Source organism: Dipodomys merriami, unplaced genomic scaffold, assembly GCF_024711535.1.
Source record: "Dipodomys merriami isolate MVZ:Mamm:240054 unplaced genomic scaffold, mDipMer1.0.p SCAF_2, whole genome shotgun sequence".
Classification (NCBI taxonomy): Eukaryota; Metazoa; Chordata; class Mammalia; order Rodentia; family Heteromyidae; genus Dipodomys; species Dipodomys merriami.
In genome coordinates this window covers 39,405,955-39,429,013 of record NW_027203381.1, presented here as the reverse complement: position 1 = coordinate 39,429,013, position 23,059 = coordinate 39,405,955, and the positions used below count along the sequence as shown (strand labels likewise).

General features: G+C 47.4%; 1 protein-coding gene across 2 annotated transcripts in view; it reads left to right on the top strand.

Moving 5' to 3' along the window:
- Positions 1-23,059, top strand: part of Cables1 (Cdk5 and Abl enzyme substrate 1) — a 102,684-nt gene that overhangs the window by 74,402 nt on the left and 5,223 nt on the right. For both annotated transcript variants that reach the window (XM_070029446.1, XM_070029445.1), the window contains 4 exons: positions 12,535-12,631; positions 13,727-13,883; positions 14,851-14,954; positions 22,570-22,676. In XM_070029446.1, the coding sequence (XP_069885547.1) occupies positions 12,535-12,631; positions 13,727-13,883; positions 14,851-14,954; positions 22,570-22,676 (465 nt within the window). The remainder of the gene's footprint in view (positions 1-12,534; positions 12,632-13,726; positions 13,884-14,850; positions 14,955-22,569; positions 22,677-23,059) is intronic.

Below are 23,059 nucleotides of genomic sequence, written 5' to 3'. Positions count from 1 at the left end.
AAAACAGTCCAAAAATTCATATGGAACAACAAAAGACCTAGAATAGCCAAAACAATTCTAGGGGATAAAGACAATATGGGAGGGCTATCCATGCCGAACTTCAAACTCTACTACAGAGCTATAATAACAAAGACAGCATGGTACTGGCACAAAAACAGACCCGAAGACCAATGGAACAGAATAGAAGATCCAGAAATAAATCCACAGGCCTACAGCCAGCTGATATTCGACAAAGGAGCCAAAGACATACAATGGAAGAAACACAGCCTCTTCAACCGCTGGTGCTGGGAAAACTGGGCATCACATGCAGAAAACTAAAAGTGGACCCCAGCCTATCACCATGCACCAACATCAACTCAAAATGGATTAAAGACCTTAACATTAAACCTGAATCTCTGAAACTACTGCAGGACAGAGTAGGAGAGACACTTGAACTAATAGGCACAGGAAGGAACTTCCTGAACAGAGTCCCAGGGTCACAACAAATTGGAGAGAGACTCGACAAATGGGACTAACTTAAAATAAAAAGCTTCTGCACAGATAAAGCTATCGCAACCAAGCTAGAAAGACAACCAACTAATTGGGAAAAAATATTTACCAGCAATATATCAGACAAGGGGTTAACATCCTGTATATACAGGGAACTCAAGAAACTAATCCCTCCCAAACCTAACAAACCAATTACTAAATGGGCAAGGGAACTAAAGAGGGACTTCTCAAATGAAGAAATAAAAATGGCAAAGAAACACATGAGGAAATGTTCATCATCCCTGGTGGTGAAGGAAATGCAAATAAAGACAACCCTGAGATACCACCTTACCCCAGTCAGAATGTCCCACATCCACAAATCAGCCAACGACAAATGCTGGAGGGGATGTGGAGAACGAGGAACGCTATTACACTGCTGGTGGGAATGTACACTCATACAACCACTTTGGAAAGCAGTCTGGAGGGTCCTTAGAAAGCTAAAGATTGACCTCCCTTATGACCCAGTCATACCACTTCTAGGCATCTACCCTGAACAACAGGAACCAATATACAAGGACACGTGCACCTCCATGTTTATTGCAGCACTGTTCACAATAGCTAGGATATGGAAACAACCTAGATGCCCCACCACAGATGAATGGATCCAAAAATTGTGGTATCTATACACAATGGAATATTATGCAGCCATTAGAAATGACAAAATAATGGAATTTGCAGGGAAATGGATGGAGCTAGAAGGAATCATGTTGAGCGAGGTAAGCCAAGAACGAAGAGACAAACAGTACATGGTCTCCCTGATAAGCGGATGATAAATCCAAAATGTTAGGTGATATGACAAAACTAACAGGACTTAAGAAACAAAGAACTCCCACTCATCTGGTTGAACCACTACTAAATATCCCCATGCTGCTGATCACGTGTATGGTATATAACATATGAACACCGTTATATATTACAGACTGTGATAGACAATTTGCTCCAGGAAAGTTAGAATGAACATGTGACTTTAAATGAGCATCATTATTCCACAATACTGTGAATTTCCGGAAATTAAGTAATCACTTAATCACAATCAAAAAAAAAAAAAAAAAAAAAAAGAACCTTGGGGAAGGGAGGGAGGGAGGGGATGGTAGGGAGAAAACAATGGAGGGGGTAACAATGTTCAAGAGGAAGTGTACTCATTACCCCACTCATGTAACTGTAACCCTCTGTATAGAATCTTTACAATAAAAAAAATTAAAAAAAAAAAAAAAAGGCTATTATGACCTTTTCTGCATGGCCCCACTACATGACCAGTCATGTAGTCATTGCCATGTCAACCCTGCCACACCTGGCTTCTGCTGTCTTTGACAGGGCCCCCTTCCTGTCTCCTGGCTTTGGCTGAGTTGCTTACCAAAGGCTAGTCCTCGAACAAATCAGCTTGTCTACCCCTCAAGCTAGTATCATAGGCTCAAAGTGTGAATAGCACATGGCCCTATTTTGAGCAAGTCACAGATGATTTTCCTTTGCTGTGGGCTGCTTTTGCTTAAGGGACAGATGTGGGTGGAGCCTGGGCTAGTTTAGAAGAAGGAAGTTCAATGAAGCCTGGCGCTGTGGGAGAGGGGATTTCGCCCTTCTTTGTGTCTCTGGTGAAGGGGAGTACCCGCCGCGCCCCCCACCCCATCACACATGCCCTCTAGTCCATACTGCCCGCCCCTTGCACAAGCTATGTAAGCAGGTGCACGTGTCCCAAGATAGGTGCACTAACTGGCCTGCTTGTATTGAAGATGGGCTGTGGGTTGTATTCCACTCCTTTGAAGTTCCACAGCCAAGAGCCTGCAGTCCTGCCAACCTTTCCCCAGGTGGATTCCATCTCAGCAGCAGCCTACAGGCTGAGCATGGTGAGTGAAATACACTTCCCAGGCCAGAGAGGCCCTTCCTGGACATAGGGCACTGCCACTTCTAGGCATATCCCTGAGCTCTGCTCCTTCATTATAGGGCATGTGTTTGAAGCTGGACAGCCATGGCATATGCCTATAATCCTAGCTACTCAGGAGGCTGAGAGTAGCTAGGATTAAAGCTTTCCCTGTGGCTCAAGTGGAAGATCATCAGCCATGAACACCAATTAATTATTAACTAATTAAAAGGTCTTGGAAATGGGAGCTAATTTGAGTTATGCCAGTTGCAGTGAGTTCAGTAGGAAGGGAACATTACAGCTCAAGCAGAGACTTTTGGAGCTACCAAGAACTCAGACTGTCTAGTCCTGTGGATTTCTCCCTTAACAGGGAAAAAAAAAAAAAAAGCTACTCTTCCAATACAAGTTTTATGGAGCTCCAGTCAATAAAGCAGCTAAGCGTGGAAGTGCTGTGGAGAACTGAGGACGAGGAGACGCCCTACCCTTAGGAAAAGCCCAGTCCTTAAATGTCCTAGCCCATCCATGGTGATGGTGGTCTGGGCCAGGCTGAGCTGTGGTACACAGTAAGCAGCAGTCAGGCAGACCCTCCATTCTGATAAATTAACCTGTCTTCCTGACCTCAGGTTTGCTCTGCTCTATGAAGCTGACTGTAGCATCAAGCTTGGGAAGCTTCGAGAATACTAAATGAGCTATTATATAGGACGACTGTCAGGAGAGTCGTGTGTGTCACCTGCAGGTCTGTTTTTACCCAGTCATAGAGCTATCTCTTAGTTTTTTCTAGATCTACTCCAACATGGTTCATAATGCATTAGCCAGCAGTGGGGTTTCTATGCATGGTTACATCTTCAGCTTTGCTTTTATTTAATCTTTAATTTTTGTACTTATGAAAGTAAGTTTGGAATGAGTGTGGTAGCTCATGCCCGTAATCTGAGCTGCTTAGAAAGTAGAGATAAGAGGATCTCTGCTCAGGGTAAAATTAATCAATGCGATCCTATCTCAAAGACAAGTCAGAAAGGGTGGTACACGCCTATAATCCCAACTATGTGGGAGATATAGGTAGATAGATTGTGATCCAAGCCAACCTGGGCAAAAAGCTTAAGGCCTCATCTGAAAACTAAAGCAAAAGGGCTGGGAACATTGCTTAAGTAGTAGAGAATCTGCCTAGCAAGCAGAAGGTTCTAAGTTCATACACCTAGTACTGGAGGGGAAAAAAAGATATGCAAAAGTAATATTGGGCTCACCACCTCAACAAAGCTACTGTTGGCCTTTTTTTGGGGGGTCCAGTCATGGGGCCTGAACTCTGGGCCTGGGTGCTGTCCCTCAGCTCTTCAGCTCAAGGCTAGCGCTCTACCACTTGAGCCACAGCGCCACTTCTGGCTTTTTTCTTTTTGCTTATGTGGTGCTGAGGAATCGAACCCAGGGCCTCATGCATGCAAGGCAAGTGATCTACCACTGAGCCACCTTCCCAGCCCCTGTTGGCCTTTTTTTCTTGACTTCATATGGAATGTGAAGATGGTTGTTTGGGTCTTTCTTGCCATAGCTACCTTTTACAACATGCTGGCTGAGCCGGTTACCGAGAGGGAAAGAGATGCTGCCCATCCTTTCCTCTGTAACTGTGACACCAAACCTTCCATCGCTGTAGGCCCCTCTTCTCAGACAAGGCTTGTAAATTGTAGCATTTTCTGGAAGTATCCAGGTCTTAAACCCTCTCCTCTTCCTCTTTGCAGTTACAAGGGCAGCCTGACTCCTCCTGTCTCTTCTCAACATTAGTCACCCTCTCTGTTCTGGCGTGGATTTGTGGTTTGGCTGGGCGACCCTTAGCACATAAAATGACTTTCTGAACTCTCTTCCACATAGCAAACTGCTGGCCCAGCACTTTTACTAGAGACCATGCTCTTCCTCACCCCCAACCTGTCTTCTAGGACCACAACATGACACCAGCAGTAGAGAATCTGAAAGCTGCAAAGCAATGCATGGGCTTAGTTGATAGGGAGGAAGGTGCTCCCAGCTTCCTCCTCTTTTCTGCCCTTGTACCCTAGGTAAAGGCTAATGGGTGCTATGGCGGCCCATGTCCGCTTACAACCCAGACTCTCATGAGACAGTGTATTCTGCATTCCAGACTTGCCAGTCCCCAGAGGCGAATGCTTGAGACTATAGGCATTGTGTTGAGGGCTTGTCCCAGGACTGACCCTGTGCATAAAGAATGGTGCCAGTGCCCAGTGTTCTTTCTTTCCTGAAATGTTTGGCTGTTGGTAGGCAATTCTGTCTATGGATCTGGCCAGAGGAAAGTAGGGATGAATCCAACTAACCTGTGATCAGAGGTCGTGATGGCAGCAAAAAAAAAAAAAACAGTTTCTGCAAAGTGTGTTGTGTGGGTGCACACAATTATTCCCTTTTGGTGAATAATTCTTGGTTAAGCAGTAGTTTCTGGGTTCATTTACTACACATGCCATCAAAAACTGCAAATGGTCAGGTGTTGGGGGCTCATGCCTGTAATCCTAGCTACTCAGGAGGCTGAGATCTGAGGATCGAGGTTCAGGGCCAGACAAACCCAAGGCTTTTATTTTTAACCAGCCGACTGGATGCATGGCTGAAATAGTTACGAGCCAGCTATTAGCCAAAAAGCTGAGCAAGAGCCTGACGCCCTGAGTTCAAGCCCCAGTACTGGCCAAGAAACAACAACAAAAAGAGGCCAAATGTGACATTGCAGTGGAGTACAAGGTGTCTCTGGGGGCGTGTTTTTACATTATCAACAGCCCCTACATCGTGTGTGTGTCCTTAGCTCTTGGCATTCAGGGCATCCAGATGAGGTCATCCACTTGGGTCTGCTTCCTGAGCCTTGATCACTTTGTGACACAGAGAACAGCTTCTTCTATTCTTAGAGAGAGCCTTCAAGCCTAAATGCTGCCGCCTGGCCCTAGGCCCATCCTCCTTCCTCCCCACCCACTTTCCCCAGAAACATCTCTTTTCGTGGTGGAAAATTACACTTTCACAAGCTGCATTTCTTTCCTCACACCAAGCATATTCCCACACAGAGACCAAGTCTGGAATGATCTCATGGGCGAATCATGCATTATTGGGCTGTTTATAGGAGCTGCCTTTAGACAAAGATTTTGGTGTAAGCTGCATTAAGACCCCTTCATTGTTTGCCAGCTGCCCTTGTGGGATGGCTTGTCCATGAAGTGCTGAGTGAGGGAGGAGGACTTGTAGACTAAAAGTGGCTTTGATTTCATGTTTCTTCTGTTCACTGTGGGCCCTGTTCATTGGCTCCAAGCTCTGGAAGTATAACTCTGATCCAAGACGTCAGCTGTACTGTGTGTGAAGGGGCAGTGTGTTTCTGGTACTATAACCAAGACCAGAAATAGTCAATATCAAAGAGAAAAGGATTCTTTTGGCTCTGGTTTTAGAAGTGTCAGTCCTGTAGTCTGTTAGCCTTCTTGCTTTTGGGCCTGAGGTGAGACAGTGCTTCCTAGTGGGAGCACATAGCCAAATGACTCATGGACAACAATATCCCCTTTAAGGTCATGCCCCCTAACCTATGACCGTCTAAAAGCTCTACCCCCTCTCAAGAGTATATGAACCAAGCCTTTAACCCAGTTCAAACTCCAGAAGGCAGTAAATGGGGCCTCTTTAGTTAAGATAAATACTTGGATCATGGCGTCCTGGTGGATGTGTAATCTCTTAATTCAAATTAGTTCACATGTGGCATTTCCATTCCTGATCCAGCTTTCAAGCGGTGCTTTGTGTGCAGCCAATATCTCTCACTTTTTATTTCTTTTGAAGAGTCTAGAAATCCTGTTAATATTTAATTGGCTCTTAAATTATTTACACATCAAAGTGTTTGAGCCATTGTTGTCCTTAAAGAGCAAGTGCCCAGTGGAGTGCCTGGCTGGAGTTCCAAGGGCTGAAGCTTAGGACACCATTAGAGAAATGGTTAGACGCCAGGACAGCCCCATCTTGAACGCAGAAAGCTCTGGAAAGTAGTTAATTGGGTCGCATACATTTTCCCCCCAGCTACTTCACAGGAATAAAGTATTTAGATTATATTTGAAGAGAAATATTACTACATTAATCATAGTCCCTGTGGAAAGAGCCATACCTGGGAACTTCTTGATATTTAACAGGGAATCTTGTGTTCCCATCAAGATCAGTTCTATGCATTACGGTTCAGTGAGCAGCCAGCTGGTCCTTCGCCAGCTAGCATTGGGAGAGGAAATGAAAAATCGCTTTGCCTTTTACAAAAGATGAAGTCAGGAGTTGGCCATTTTATGGTTAATAGGGTCCTAGGGAGCCCCTCTTTGGACACCAGAATATCTGGATGGCCTGTCAGCTTTGATGGGATGACTTCCATGTAGCGACATCGCATTGTTTGCTTTAGGCAGTAGAAGCCAAGGCCAAGACAAGGCCTAGGAGGTTTCCTACCATGAGATTACAAAATAAATTGTGCTGCCATCCTACAACGGATGTTATCCTCCTAAAAATGAGCCAACCTGTTTTTCTGCTCCTTGCTGAAGGGTAGAACTACATCTTGGCTGTCTCCCAAACACACTTTCAGCTCCTATTTTTAATTCCCCTTTATCTTCCCCGACCCCCTCCCCTGACTCCCCTACCAGCCATTCCTGCTCTGCCGCTGACCAGTTTCAAACATCAGACTTTGAGGAGGAGGAGGAGACAGAAAACAAGTGTTCATGCTGGATTTCCAACATGCACTTGTTGCATGTCAGGACTCTGGCTACATTTATGCATAATGTGTACATTGAATGACGTGCAAAAGTTAACAACCTTCGAATGAGAACTGAGCTCCGGTTGGCAAGAACTTGAGCTGTGCCAAGCTACAGTGGCAGCCAGAGCTATGGTGATGAGGAATGACTACCATGAGCCACCCCCCTTTCCTGTAACAGGGGCTCAGCTCCCACCCCTGCAAAAAGGAGATTTTCTCCTACAACCTGGCCACTGTGTTCACCTCTGAGGGCTACAGCATTTTAACCTAATGCACACAATTTGGGACACTGCCCACAAACAGTATTTGAACTGCCCCTTCCATTTTTAAAAGGAGATACATTATAAAGTAATATTTAAACTATAGCTTTAGCTAGAAAGGAAATAAGCCTGGAGGCTTTTCAAGTAAGTTGAAAAGTCCAATTTCAATTTGCTCTTGTACCATTTGCAGCTCTTCTGGTACTAGGGGCATGTGAGTGCATTAGGTAGTTTTATTTTCATAATTGTTCTATGAGAGTTCCAAACAATGGTCTTAGAAAATGGAGATTTTAATCACTATCCCCTGGCCCCTGGGATTTCTGCTTAACTATTTACTAGAAGATTTTTGTTGTTATTTGTTTGTTGTGCCAGTACTAGGGCTTGAACTCTGAGGGCCTGACACTCTTCCACTTGTGCCACAGCTCCACTTAGAGATTTTTTTGGTGTGAATTGGGACTTTCCTGCCTGGTCTGGCTTTGAACTGAGATCCTCAGATCTCAGCCTCCTGAGTAGCTAAGATGACAGGCATGAGCCACCAGTGCCTGGCTTTGCTAGGGGGTTTAAAGGACTCTCTGGCTGGGAATCTCTTCTTTCAGCAAGCAGCCTCCCAACCCTTCAGGCTTATGCAAGGCACAGCCCTGGCTGTCTTGCTTGCTCTGCACTCACACCTAAGGCCTGGGCAATTGCCTTCAATATTAGAAGACACAGTGTAAAATTGCTCTTTCTATTGTTGATGTCAAGTGTAGCCAAAAGGTGATTTCTTGAGGTTCAGATCAATATCTTGCAGTACCAGTGCTTAGCAAGAAAAAGCAACCCAGAGAAGTTTTCAGCATCTCTTATGTTTTCAGATGCCAACTGTATGGTGCCAAACACTGTGGTCAGAAACCAGAGCTGATTAGAAAAGGCCTTTCTACTTCTGTTCTCTTCTGGGCAGCCCCTATGCAAGTGACTCTCTGTATGTACACATGTGCTCTTAATTCACACCCACTCATAAAGCAGCTAGCAACAGTCTTCTCCCTGAATGCAAATGAGAAAGTGTTCAGAAAAGTGTGCCCCCAACCCCTTTTAGTCAGTGTTCTGGAGTGCTTGTGATTTTTGTTAACCAAGGCAGTGAAGTTTTTCACCTATGAAAGTAGCAGATGCCAGTGTACCCGCCACATTGCAAGAAACACCTCACTTCTGATTTGCTCTGTGTGGAAGATTATCCCCCTTCCTCCTCCCCCTCCCCCTCCTCACCCCCACACAAGGCTAAAGGAAAGCTCAGATTGTTCATCCCAGAGTGCAGCTCCTGCATCACACTCTTCACGGTGCTGTGGTGTAGGGTCTGGAGGCATCTGCCGTGCTAGGGCTTGGGGTTGCACTCTGATCACTGCTAACACTCCACCACTCCGTGACCCTCAGGCAGGCCCACTTCTTACATATGGTCTAGCAGCTTTGTTGAAGGAGTAATGAGGGAGTCCTGGGCATGGTGTCCATTGCCTTCCATGGAGGGGATGTGGGGGTGGGGGTGGGGGGAAGGATCCTCCTCTAAGGAGCCCTGTGACATCATTTCTTCCATCTCTGGGGCCTATAAAGTCAACGCTTCTGAGGTGCCAGGCAGAAAGACTGTTCGGAGAAAGAAAATGGGGGAGGCCAAGCCACATCATGAACTTAATCATATGTGACAGGTCGGGGGTGGGGGAGAGTTACCCACAAGCGCAGCCAGAGTCCTGCCAAGCAAGCACCAAGCCTTAGTCAGATAAGCTTGTCCCCAGCTGCCTGCGGCTACTTAACACCTAAAACTGCATCGGATTAAACGTGGGGTTCCTCATCTGCTGGCCACATTGCAAGGGTCCTGTGCCCACATGTTGGGCAGAGGTTGTGGAGACCACTTCCATCATGGGGGAGCCGGGATGGCTGCCCTGAGCCAGCACAGCTGAAGGTGGACTCCAGCTTCTGCCGCCTCGGCTCACTCAGCTCAACTCGAGCTCTTTGGAAAGTAGAATAATGGGAGGGGAAAAGCCAGCAGGAAGTGTGACACCATTCCACCAGTTCTCCAGAGAGCCTGTGAGGTGCAGCCTGGCTCCACCTAATCTTCCACATGAGCCCTGGTGTCCTGAGTGCCTCAGGACAATCCAGTGACTCTACTAATCCCCAAAGGGCTGGCGTGAGCTCATGGAGAGGAATTTTGGATTTTATGTGAGCACATTTTGTATTTTTTTGTTCCTTGCTTCGTTTCTCTTGGGAGGAACATGGAAAAAGGAGGTACGGGAAAAGACAAGGCTTGTTTGCTTTTGTTAACGGTCATGTGCGCAGCTAACAGTCAGTGGACAGCCATCGGGGCAAAGCCTGTCCCAGGGATGTCATGAGTGTGACAAAATGAAGACAGGTGAGAGAGGGGAGTGATAGGAAACACCCACAGCTGGGCGCTAGTGACTCACACCTGTCATCCTTGCTACCTGGGAGCCTGAGCTCTGAGGATCCTGAGCAGGAAAAGTGTGGAGACTTTTCTCCCCAGTTAACCAGAAAAAAAGGCAGAAGGGGAGCTGTGACTCAAGGGGTAGAGCAAAAACGCTAAGGGACAGCACCCAGGCCCTGAGTACCAGTCTCAATATTGGCACAAAAAGGAAAAAAAGCACCCATCTTCTATGCCATCTTGGTAAACCAGTACCAGCAGGACAGCCAGCTTACTGCTACAGTTTCTTAATGTATCACACACAGTAGACAATGGGTTGGGGCCTCCTGTCCTTCAGCCTATCACTAAGAAACATTCTTACTTAACCTTATACTTCCCTGGCTTTCTTCCCTTAGAAAAATGTTCCCTGTTTTTCTATTATCAACCCTAACTACTATTCTCTGTCAGACCAAATGAGAATAACTTAGGAGTGGCAGTGGGGTATGGGAGGACCCTGAATTCCAGGGTTGGGGTCTGGGAAGATAGGAGACCATGATAGCCAAGCTCAGAATCCCTTGCCTATTGGCTTCTGTACCAGCTAATTTTCCTAATCTGTGCCCAGATTCCTCTCCTTGCTCTCTTCTCCCCAGGGATCCTTTCCTCACCTTCCTGTTGAAGTTTTTCCTTTGTGGACATCTCCCTTGGTGAAGGACCAGGCACATTCACGCTCTCCCTCCTTAATTGCCTTAGGCAGTCTGTGGGGAATCACACTGGGAAGCTCCTGCCGCAGGTGGAATGGTGGAGTGATGGTCTTAGTGTCTTGGCTAGGCCCTGCTTGCCTATAGCCTGCTTGATCTTCCCAACGGTGAGCAGTCACAAAGTAATGTGACTTAAGTGATCTTGGACCTCGCAGCCTTCCAGGAGTGTGGTCCCCATGGGTGGGGGGAGGGGAGCAGCAGAGAAGAATACTAATACGTGGGAAAGTAGTTCCCTTGCTCAGAACATCCGTGAAGGCTTCATTTGGATGACTTGTGTGTTCTAGCTAAGCGTTTACAGGGTCATAGTCTATGCTGTAATTACCTGAACTCATTTATGTTCATAGGGTATGAGCAGAAATATTGGGGGACATACAGTGATTAATAGTTCTCAGGGTTGGGGGTTGGAGGTGTCACTCAAGTGGCAGAATGCCAGCCAGCGAAGCGAACAGATCAGTTACTGAGTTCAAGTTCCAGTCTCAGAAAAAAAAAAAAATTCAGTGTTAAGAAAAAACACTAAAAACCTTACGAATACAAAGATGGAAGACTTGGGTATGTAGGTCGCTTGATTGCTTGCTTTTGTTCTGCATAACTGGTGGTGGTTTGCAAATGGCAGTGCCATGGCCTCCCAAGAGACTATGTCCCCAATCAGACCATGCACTTGAGGTGTATTAGGGATCCAGTCTGTCCCAGAATGCCGTAGATGAAGGGGGGCTAAATTTGGTGTTCCTCTACATTTGAAAATCTCTCTCTCACTCTCCTTCTCCCCTCTCTCTCTTCCTCTCTCTTCTTCCCTTTCTCCCCCTCTCTCCCCCTTCCTTACCCCTTGCCTTTCTTCCCCTCCCCTTTCTCCTCCCCTCCTCTCCTCTTTCTCTCCCTCTCGCTCCCTCTCTCCCTCCCCTCTCTTATTCTTATAACTCATTTGTCTTGCTTAGGTCTTGGCCCCTGAATACGGTGCCTCTGTGCAGGTCTCTTGGTGAGAACGCGGTGGTGCAGGGTGGCCCCCTCTAGAAGCACTGAGTGCCATGGAGATAAAAGGCAGAAGCCAGCTCCTCAGTAGGCTGCAATTTAGGATGCTTTGGGGGTGATGTAACCGTCTGGATGCTCAGGTTCCATCTTCTACAGGTTGTTTTGGGGAGGAGCTAAACCTCAGTAGATCATAGGGGTCCCGGACAGTTCTAACATTGAGCAGAGCTTGAGGACTCCTGGAAGGAGGACTGTTCTTTGACAAGCCCCTCTTGACCCACTAGGAACATTGGGTTCAGAACCAATCCTATCACCTACTATCATGGTGACCTTGGCACGCCACTTACCTATGCTGGGCCTCAATTTTTCTCTTCTATAAAATGAGTTATTAATAATATTTCCTGTCTTACAGTCATCTTTGTTTTCTCTTATTATGGTAAGGATTGAACCTAGAGCCTTTTATATGCTGACAAGCACTCTACCACCAAACTTCAGCCTAGCCTTTAAAATTACCTCAAAGAAATTTAAAAATGAATAAAAAAGGCTTTGGAAATTGCACGGCATGATGCAAGAGGCTTATTATTCCTGGGGATTATTCTTTCCCCCCCCCTCAGGGCTTGGCAAGGTTGTTGGGCTGAATATTGTGATATAAATCTTTTAGCTACTAGCAGTGGAGATGGGCATTTAGGATATTAATTGATCCTGTCTGATCAAGAGAGTAGCTTTCATCTAACAGCTTTCAAAAGAACTCAGCATCGCAGGAAACTCGCTGTCTCTAGCATTCCTGGGATACATCCCCACTTGATAATTGGCTTTCTCTTAAGAACTTAGGGGCCTTACTGGATGACCATTGGCTGAGTCTGGCTTTAATCTTTATACTTGGGTTTCAGTTGTGTCAAGTGAAGGGAACAAAATAGAGCATCACTGACAAGCCCCCCAGGAAAGATAAAGGGACGTCCCACCCATTGCAACCCCATGGTCCTGCATCAGTGTGATTGTCGTGTCTCGTGCAGTAAGCATCCTTTGTCACTCTTATGGGAGCACACAGGAGTATTCTCCCTTTGGTTTGTCCTCTCCAGGGATCTGAAGTTGGATGGAGGGAGACAGTCAGCAGGCGCCATGAGCTTGAAAGAGATCATTGGCCTGGAAGGTGTGGAGCTGGGTGCTGATGGGAAGGTAAGGCTCCGGGCTTTCACTCCGCAGGTGTTTACAGATGCCCTAAGGCAGAGGCAGTGAGCTAGACCATGAGACTCAGCTAGGAAGAAAGAAACAAGGTCTAGGGGCAGATTTCCAGCCGCCTGTGCCAGTCAGAGTGCAGACAAAAATCCCACTGAGAGCCCCTGGTTCAGTAGCAGTGGGCTTGGGAGTTCCTTGGGTACATGTACAGTATTTCTCTGTTGATACCATTTACAGCTGCTTGTGCAATACTGACATGCTCATATACACATGTGCACATTCCAGGATGGACTGGGTGATTTAAGCACCCTTCACAGTGGAACAAGGCAGTGTGGGATTGAGTGTCATATAGAGCACCAACCAGAAAAGCAAGAAGCCCACCATCCTTATCAGAACTCTGCTGGCCTGGTGTGTCCTAGAATTCTGTTATTTGGTAGATTATACAGAACAACACAAGGCCCAGGGTGGTGGCTCATGCCTGTAATCCTAGCTATGAAAGAGACAGATCTGAGGATCACAGTTGAAAGCCAAGCTGGGCAGGAAACGCCTTGAGACTCTTAGGTCTAATTAAAACCAGCAGAAAGCTAGAGTAGTAGAGGCATGGCTTAAGTGGTAGAGTGTTAGCCTTGAGTGAAAAAGGGACAGTCCCCTGAGTTCAAGTCCCAGTACACACACACACACACACACACACACACACACACACACACACACACACACACACACACACACACACACACACACACACACACACACACACACACACACACACACACACACACACACACACACACACACACACACACACACACACACACACACACACACACACACACACACACAGAGAATATGTTAATATTTCTGTCTTATAACAGAAGCAGTTACACCAGCTAGGGTACATGCCCTCAGGTCCAGGTGAGGTTTTGGCACAGTGAATACCAAAGCAAACTGCTTTGCTGAGTTTTCAGATCTCAGTTGAGAACTGTACATTTAAAAACACAAGCCTGCATTTGGAGCGGCGGGATAGCCTGGGCAGAATGCAAGCCTTAGCCTTGCCAGGGAACAAATCACTGATTGATTTCTACCTTCACCTTTTAGACGGTTTCTTATACCCAATTTCTGTTACCCACCAATGCCTTTGGAACCCGGAGAAATACCATAGACTCCACCTCCTCCTTCTCCCAATTCCGTAACCTGAGCCACCGCAGCCTCTCCATAGGCCGGGCCAGCAGCACCCAGGGGAGCCTCGACACAGGTAACCTCGGCCTGGTGGGATGTGGTAACGTGTGCAGTGTGGGTGGTGTCTCTCCTTGTGGGGACTGGAGGACACGTAGATGCCCACAGGCAAGAGGACTCCGGGGAAAGCTTGTTCTCCCGTCATGGTCATCTCACAAGCAAGTCATAGGTAATCTCTCTGGACAAAGCCTAGGCCATCTGCCCCATACAGAGATGGCTGGCTTCCCAACTTTTCCTGACCACTCAGCTCTTCCTTCACCCAGTTATGTCCCCCAATATCATGGTACTTGGCTTTGGGGGTTCCCCCCCCACAAATAACTGGAACCCACAATGCAGGATCAGGATCAGGTAGGAGTTTGTTTGTGGTTATTATAGTACATGAGCTGAGTGAGCCATTGAAGGAAGGTTTGTGTACTTGGGCTCTGCCCATACTAACTTCTGTAAGAATCAATATGAGGACAAAAACTCATTAGGAAGACATCATTTCTGTTCTCAACAATTCCAGGTGAATGAGCTGTTTGCAAGGTCAGCTGGCCTCTGTGTTGGCACCACCTGGGTTGTTTATAGCTATGTGCCTTGGTGGCTGCTCTGGTTTGCGTTCATCCTCCCGTTGTGGCCTGCCTGGAAGCTTGCATCCCAACTCATGCTCCTAGACCAAGTCTCGTAATTGGTCTTCAAGTTTACAAAAGGAGCCTTCTCTGGGCTGTGCTGAGACTCCAGGCATCTGTGCATGTGGTAGTCTGTGAGAAGGTTTTTGTTGTCCTGAGTCAGGGAGTTTTCTAAAATGGAAAATGTCAGAATGGTAAGAATTTGTTGAGGTTTTGGTGAGGGGATCTACCTCAGTGAGAAGTCAGCTTAAAAAAAAAAAGCCAGTGATGTGACACTGAGCCAAATGCTTGTCTTCAAAAACTAACTGGCATTCTTCCAGCAGCCTCTGCCTCAGGAAATCCAGGGCCCCTACTTATCATTCTGCATGTGATCTTCAGGTAGTGACCCAGGAGACTTTATGGACTATGACCCAAATCTCTTGGATGACCCCCAGTGGCCTTGTGGCAAGCACAAGCGAGTTCTCATCTTTCCTTCTTACATGGTGAGTAGCATTGGATGTGTGGATGGATGGATGGATGGATGGATGGGTGGGTGGATGGATGGATGGATGGGTGGGTGGGTGGGTGGATGGGTGGGTAGATGGATGGATGGATTGGTTCACTCATCCTTGCAACCACCTTGGACAGCTTGCCTGCATTCACAGCCTTGAGATGGGGTTCTGTCTGAGGCATCTTGGTAAGGAGCTTTCAGTGGGGGTTACTTATGACAAGACCAAGCTGGGGTCCAGGATCTTGTTGGTCCCCTGGCCTGCAAACATTATTTCTAGGGTATTTGAGAAGATTAGGTTGTCACCAGTGTATGTGAAAACTACCAGCTGAGGCTGGGTCAGCATTCCCCTCTGGGAAGGCATGGCCGAGCTGACACACTGACAGACCCTGTTGCAGGCAGGACCCACCCATCAAGCTGAGCCACGTCTGGATCCACTAGGTAACCGAGGCCCGCCCCCTGCACGCCAAACAAACCATTGGCACCAGGCTGGAGATGACAGAATTATCTCTTGGGAAAGTGAAAGTAGGACACTGTGGGTGTTAAATGCAAGCCCTCTCCTTGCTGTTTTTACTTTGCAGACTCTTCCTGTTTTTCCCTTGGTATAATTTTAGTTTCTGCTTTTGTTTGACCATCTTTCCCGCCACCGATGGCTGTGCCGTTCCTCCAGATACCAGGAGGGCCATGTACTTTGGGCTGAGCTGCCTGGATTCCAAGACTAGCAGAGCATTGGCTGCTGTGGGAGGAGGGGACAACTAGGTGTGTCCTGCATAGCATGAATGCGGAGACTGCCAACCCAACATGCCCTCAATGCCTTCTTCACTCTGGCCAGGATGGCAGGGTGGGCAAGCTGACTTCTCCTGTGGTTCCCTCACTCCCAGTGCTCTTTGCACTCACCTTGCATTGAACAGACAATCATTGTTCTGGGCTTTCGTGTGTGTAGGTGCTATAGTGCAGACCAACCCACAGATTCAAAGGACACTGCACTTAGTGCTTAGCATTCTCAGCTGAGCACTCGGCTTGGCTGATTACTTTCCACATACATCCTCCTGTGATTTAGCCCAGCATCCAGAGGTCCTCCTGACATGCCACAGGAAGGTAGAGGTATTTTAAAATGACCCTAGTACTGCTGGGCACCAGTGGCTCACACCTATAGTCCTAGCTACTCAAGAGACTGAGACCTGAGGGTCAAAGTTGGAAGCCAGCCTGGACAAATGATCAAGACGCTTATGAGTGAACTAGTAAAAAGCCAGAACTGGAAGTGTGGTCAAGTGATAGAGTACCAGCTATGAGTTCAAAAGCTGAGCAAGAGCTGAGTGCTGATGGCTCCCACCTACAATCCTAGATCTCAGGAAGCTGAGATGAGGATGGAAGTTCAAAGCCAGCTGGGGCAGGAAAATCTATGAGACTCTCTTCTCCAATTAACCACCAAAAACCCAGAAATGGAGCTATTGTTCAAATGGTAAAGTGCCATCCTTGAGAGAGAGAAAACTAAGGGACAGTGTGCAGGCCCTGAATTCAAGCCCCAGGATACTCCTCTTTCTTTCTCTCCCTCCTCCCCTAACCCCACCTCTCACATCTCTGTCTCTTTCCTCTCTCTCTTTCCTCTCTCCTCTCTCATTTATTAAGTAACCTTGGCAGGAAACTGGTTTGGAATCTGAGTTAGGCTCTCACAGTTAGTTGAAAGATAGGAAGTGGGCGTCTGAGGCTACAAATCCTGGATCAGGATGCGTTTCACTTTGACCTTTTCTGGTCATGTCTGAACTCACTGTCTGCTGGGACTGCCCACCAAGGGCAGAAGTGACGCTAGTTGTTTTGATCAGTATCTGAATAGTTATTTAGGTGCCTAAGAGGAAATGAAGGTGCAGTGCTTCCAACTGACTTAGTTTGGGAGCAGAGGCTTCCTATGGGCATGTTTTGTCTGGTGATAACACTGACTTATGCTTTAACAAGCTAGGTTTCTTTCTTAGATGATTTCATTGTGAGCTTTGAGGTTCTGGCAGGAGTGAATATATATGTCCATCCATGTTTGTCTATCCTACTTGGACAGTGTTCTGGATGACTTTCCAGTTTGAATATGTGTCCTGTCCTTATGCTCCCAGATGGCTCACTCTTTCTCTTGCATGGGATGTGTAGTATGTGCTCCCTGTGAGAGTCCATGCTGTAGAGACTGTTATTTCTCATCTGCTGATTTTCCTGGTCAGCTCTGGGAGACCTCCATGCTTCTCTCCTGGCTGCAAATGTCGGTACTGTGCTAAAAGGCAGGAAATCTACTGTAAATTGTCAGCAATATGTGTGACAAAGAGCCTTACCCTGCTCCCCAGGACCCTTTGGGCATTTGCACTGAACTTGTAGGAATGAGAGTATGGAGCTTTTTTTTGTATGTTCGCTTTGTTTTTGTGTGCTGGGTAACAGAATTTGCACATTCAGCAAGTTTGGTTGCATCGCCACACTGTGCCAGATTCCCACGGTGCTTCCTCATCCAGTGGACAACTACCCCAGTCCCCATTCTCATTGACATGGGGTGAGTAGGGAATCGCTCATGTAGATGAATCACTATAGTCAGGAGGAGGGTATGGAAAGGTGACAGATGAGGCAGAGGGTCAGAGGTTGGGCTTCCTACATGGGAACACTGTATAAAAAGACCCTGTATATACATGCGTGCACATGCGCACACACACACACATCACACCAGGTAAAGGGAGCTGCAGTTAGAGACTCCCAAAATGGGCCGCAAGAGTTAGAGGATTGGGCTGGGAAGGTGGCTCAGTGGTAGAGCGCTTGCCTTGCAAGCCTGAGGCCCTGGGTTCGATTCCTCAGCACCACATAAGCAAAAAGAAAAAAGCCAGAAGTGGTGCTGTGGCTCAAGTGGTAGAGCGCTAGCCTTCAGCTGAAGAGCTGAGGGACAGCACCCAGGCCCAGAGTTCAGGCCCCACAACCGGACCCAAAAAAAAAAAAAGAAAAGAGGATTATCTGAGCTTTGGGGCCCATTTGGCCTCTTAGAGGAAAGCTCTGCCTAGACAGATGGAGGAGTGTTATACACTCTCCCTCATTGTCAGCAGGCAGCCATCAGGCTGTGAGGCCAGGCTGTGCTGCCCACGGCCCCCGGGGCTTCCTGCTGCCACCTCTGCTTGCTGATGGGAACAGAGCCAGGGACCACCCAGATTCAGGGCCCTACTGCCTTCTCTCAGGCCCCCAGGGCAGGCCCAGCTAGGCCAGCCCAGTAAAGGGCTTGGAACCTGAGACTCTGACCCTGGAAAGGAGGCTATTGTCCTGCATCTTGACATCTCCTGATTACATGGAATGTCAGGCTCTGGGGTACCTGGGAGTTCTCCACAGAAGCAAGCAGCTCAAGTTGAGAAGTGTACCTTTTCACGGAAGCCACGGAAGCCATACGAGGTGTGGTTTATGCCTGTGCCCATTCTAACTACACTCCTGTGAATTCTCTTACCACCCTCTGATTCAGATATAGGACAGTCTTATCCCAGGCATCCTAAAGCCACTGCTCTTCCGCCTTAGGCCACCGTATTTATTCGGTCTTACCTATTCTGGAACTTCATGCAAGTGAGATAGTAGTGTATGTACCTTCGTTCACACCTTCTGAGATTCACGTTTTTTTCTTTTTCTATGTATGGCTAGAGGCACCGGGAGGCTCCTCCACCCCTGTTATTAAGGGATGTTTGAGTTGTTTCCAGTACATGGCATCGTGAACACTGCTGCTGTGCACATTCTTACTCAAGACTTTTTGTGGGAATATGTTTTCATTTTTCTTGGGTAAACAACACCTCGGCAAATAATGGGATTTGAATCATTCAGTACTAAGCAGGTACTTGGGTATATATTCTCATTAGCGTTTGTAAAAGGGACACTCACCGCCACAGTTTGGTCATGTCTATAAGTTGGAAGGGTCCAGAGGTGAAGCCTGTCATTTACAAAGGAGAAATGGTACCTTTTTGAAAAGTGGCTGTGCACTGTATTTCTCAACATTGGCACGTCAGTCCTAGGACCAGCCATTGTGAGAGGCTGATCTGAAAACTCAGGCGGGTGTGGAGGCCATATTGTAGCTACTCCTGTGGTTTGGCCTGCCAGGCTCTAGAAGGTGACCACAGAATGTGAAAACGAGTACTTGCAGGTCCTTGCAGGGAGTTGTCTAATGTGTGGCTAGAAGGTCACAACCGGATGCTTCCAGCCCTCTGTCCTGCCTGGCATATAATTTTCACTAAAGAGTGGTTATTTATCATTAGGACCTGGCACCTCACGTTGGTGTTGGTTTTCACTTTTCCTCCCTTTGTGGGTGTGGAAAGCAATGAGGAGAGAGCGCTGAATTGTTGTAAGGACAATAAATATTAACCCTATCTGAATGGGTTTCTGGAATCATCTCCTTACACAGAAAGACAGCTCTCTTGTTGCTTTGACATTAGAAAGGAATCTTACTAATATCCCTTCTGGTGTCTCTCATGTATACACACCACAGGAAACTAGCTGCTGGATTGGTCTCCAGGACCAACTTCCTGCTTTCTATGTACTTCATATCAAAATCTTAAGGGCTCATGGAAAAAGCCTGCCATGAATTCCCATCCCTGGTACTGTGGGAAAATGTCTTAATTTTTCAGGACACGGTGAGATACTCAGCAGTAGAAATAAAATGACTCCGAAAATGAAAGATTAAGTTGGGAACTGGTAGTTCATGCCTATAATCCTAGCTCTTCAGGAGACTGTAATCCCAGAGATAGTGATTTGGAGACAGTCTAGGTGGAAAAAGCCAGGAGACTCCATCTCTAAAATTACCAGCAGAAAGCTAGGCTGGAGACACAGGCTCAAGTGGTAGAACATTAGCCAAGGGAGCACAAAAGCCTTGCGATGAAGCCCACAAGATGACCAAAAACTAGAGTGAACTCAACCTATCCTGCTTGCTGCTGGACTCCATCTTATTGTTTTTTAAGGTTGTGGTGATGGCTTAGGCTCCCAATTTGCCCGTCTGCAGATTAGATTTGTTGGGAAATGAAGCAGCTTATCTAGCAAGGCGCCTTTGGGGGCTCTGAAGCTTCTAGATGCTTGACATTTCCATTTGGGAAGGTAGACCTGCTTTGAGAAAATGAATACCGCATTACAAAAGCACAATTGCTGACTTGTCTGATAGTAACACACACTAGATGGTTTCTTTGTAAAAAAAAAAAAAAAAAAAAAATTCAAGGTGGGCAGCATCTGCTACCAACACTTTCCCCTCCTGATCTATGCCCAGGGTAACGTGAACCTCAAACCAGTTCATGTCAGTGAAGGAGCCTACAGGACTGCTCCCCTAAAAGGGGAAAGACTTAAAGTCAACCTACAGTCCTGGGTTTGGAATTTGAGGGGTAGAAAGAGCAGCTAAGGCAGCCCCAGACCGTGCAAGCCAGCCGCTCACTCAATCCCATAGTTTCCTTGTCATCACTGTCCTCCTAGAGAAAAGGATTAAATGCATAGAACAGCTGAAATGCCCATCTGTTGGTGGTTGGAGATATTTCGTCCAGGGCCACCCCCTCTGCTTAATTACCTGAACAAGCACAGAACATCTGCTTTCCCAGTGCCCAGCTGAGCTGAGCATGCTGATGGCTCTCAGAGAAGTACAGTGGAAGCAGAAGGGCTCTGAATTTGCCGGACTGCTGGTAAAGGATCTGCCCACATCATTGCCTTCTAGCCCTTCCCTTCCCAGGTACAGCAGGGAGGTTGAGGCATGGAGGGAAAACATACATGTCCAGGTGTCTAGCTAGCACCTGGGTGTAAGTCGTCCTGAGGCTGGAACCCAGCCTGGGGGAAGGAGTAGACTCAGGCCCAAAGTCTGCAGCAAGCTTGCACCCATTCAAGACTGCTATGAGCATTCCTGTGGAGAATGGAGGCCAGAGCTCCTCCAGGCCCCAGAAGGAAGCACCTTTTCTGTTTCTTTTTAAATCGACCAGCAACCTATCAACTTGGACCCAGTGCAGCACTGGTGGGCATATGTACCCCTATGCTCTGCCATCGCATCCCAACCCTGCCCTGAGAGGCCTTCCCTTCACAATACTGCAGTTGGTGCTCGGGGCTTGCATTCAGATTTGGTTCCTGGGAGGCCTCTTCTTTCCCTCATGGTGAGTTAAGCTATGCAATAACCTTGGGAGCTTCTTCTAGTTGGATAACCAAGTTGAGGGCTTTTTCTTCTTTTAGAGTATCCATACCTCTGCCGGGCCATCCTAACTTGGTTTCCAATATCCAGCAGCGGGGCAGGCTGGGTAGGGCACCTTTGTGAACTGCATTTTTCCCAGCTGACTTTCCCTCCTTCCTCTTTGTGCTGTGTACACATGGCTTCCCTCCAGCCAGGCAGCTTTGAGGAAGTGAAGTCAGGTGACACCAGTCCAAGAGCAGGAGGGCCACCTCTGCACAATGCAAGTGCATGGTGCTCGACTACCCATCATCCATCACGCAGCCCGGCTGCTGCCTGCTTCAGCTGTGGACTGAGAGTAACCCCTTCATGAGGCGAATCCCTGGTAGCAATAAATCAGACCATCCCAGACCAGGACCAGAGCCTGGTTTAATTATACTATAAAACAAAGTGCTACTCTGGCAAGAGCCCAGGCATCACAAGTTTGCCCTCATACAATTGGAATATAGTGGGTGAGCTCAAAGCATTGGGCCTCACATTTCATTTATTGTCTCTCGAGTCAGAAGTGGGGGGCGGGGAGCAGCTGGTAATCTCACCTGCAGCTCGGTCTCCCCGACTGCTTCCTCCATTCCCATGCATCATGGCATCCATACAGCAGAGAGCATTCTTCAGTACGTGCAGTCTAAGCCAGGTATGGCCTCAAGATGCAGAGGGTAGATTGTCTCTTAGGAGCCACCCGCTCAGATTTTGTGTCCCCAGCAGTTGGGTATGAGCAGGACATAGAATAGCCTTGAAGATCAGGTGTTCCTCAGCCATCAAGGAAGATAAAAGCCAGGTGAGGAAACTGAGGCCCAAATGCATAAGCAGGTTACACTGGGCCACTTGGATGCTGCATGGCAGAGCTAGGTTGAAGCTCAGGGGTCTGTTTTTTCCCACTGAGCTCAGAGAGGTGAGGACAAAGGCAGCGCTGACGAGAGCCAGGGCCACAAGCAGAAGAGGCCGGGAAAGGAGATGCTCATAAAGCCCTCCCTCAGACCACAGTTAAAGCTGCCAACTCTTCTAGGCAGAGTTGGGGGCTCAGAGCCTAACTGAAGAGGACAACTATGCATCCAAACCCAGCTGTAAACTATTGTGGTGGGCAGAACTCTAAAGATGCTCTAATCCCCTAGTTCCCTTGGAATGCGTCTTTCTAGGGGCAAAAAGATTATTGCAGATGTGAATTAGTTAGGATGATGTCAGATGATTGTGGAGGGGGACCTGATGCACAGTGATTCTGGCCTCATCCTGCTTATAGTGGTGACTAATTCCCATCTGCTTCCAGAAGGCCACTTTCCTCTTCAGGCTCCTGGACTTGGTGGAGCCCTTGTTTTGGCTGTGATCTGACTTTCCCTATTTTGTCATGTTTTTTGAAGTGGTAAGCTGGCCATAAACCCTTGGGGTATCATTCATAGACATGACCTTTACATAGAGTGACTTCTTTCCTGCTCCATTCTAGACCACAGTGATTGACTACGTGAAGCCCTCAGATCTCAAGAAGGACATGAATGAGACATTCAAGGAGAAGTTTCCTCATATTAAGTTAACGCTCAGCAAAATAAGGAGGTAAGGGAGGCTTGTGAGCCCTGAACTGTTCCCTCCAACCCTTCCTCAGCACAAATTATTAAGCTCATGTACTTTGTACAGTGGGCCTTTGTCCTTTGGGTCTTATCCAGAACAACCTCTCCTGATGCTGACTGACTCATGCCTGGGCGTGGTAGGAGTGTCCAGGGCAGCAGCACAAAAAGCCAAATTCTTGTCATCCAATGAACACAGTTGGAGATGCCTGCATGTAGCTTCCCAGTTCTGTAAGCCTGAGCTTATGGAAGAACTCCAAATCAGCTGAATTCAGGTGTCTGCTTTCTCAAACGCAGGCAAAGCCAAAGCAAGCTAAGCTGTTATCTTCAGGTGAGATAACTTTACCCCAGTAACCCACTCCCCAGTAACAA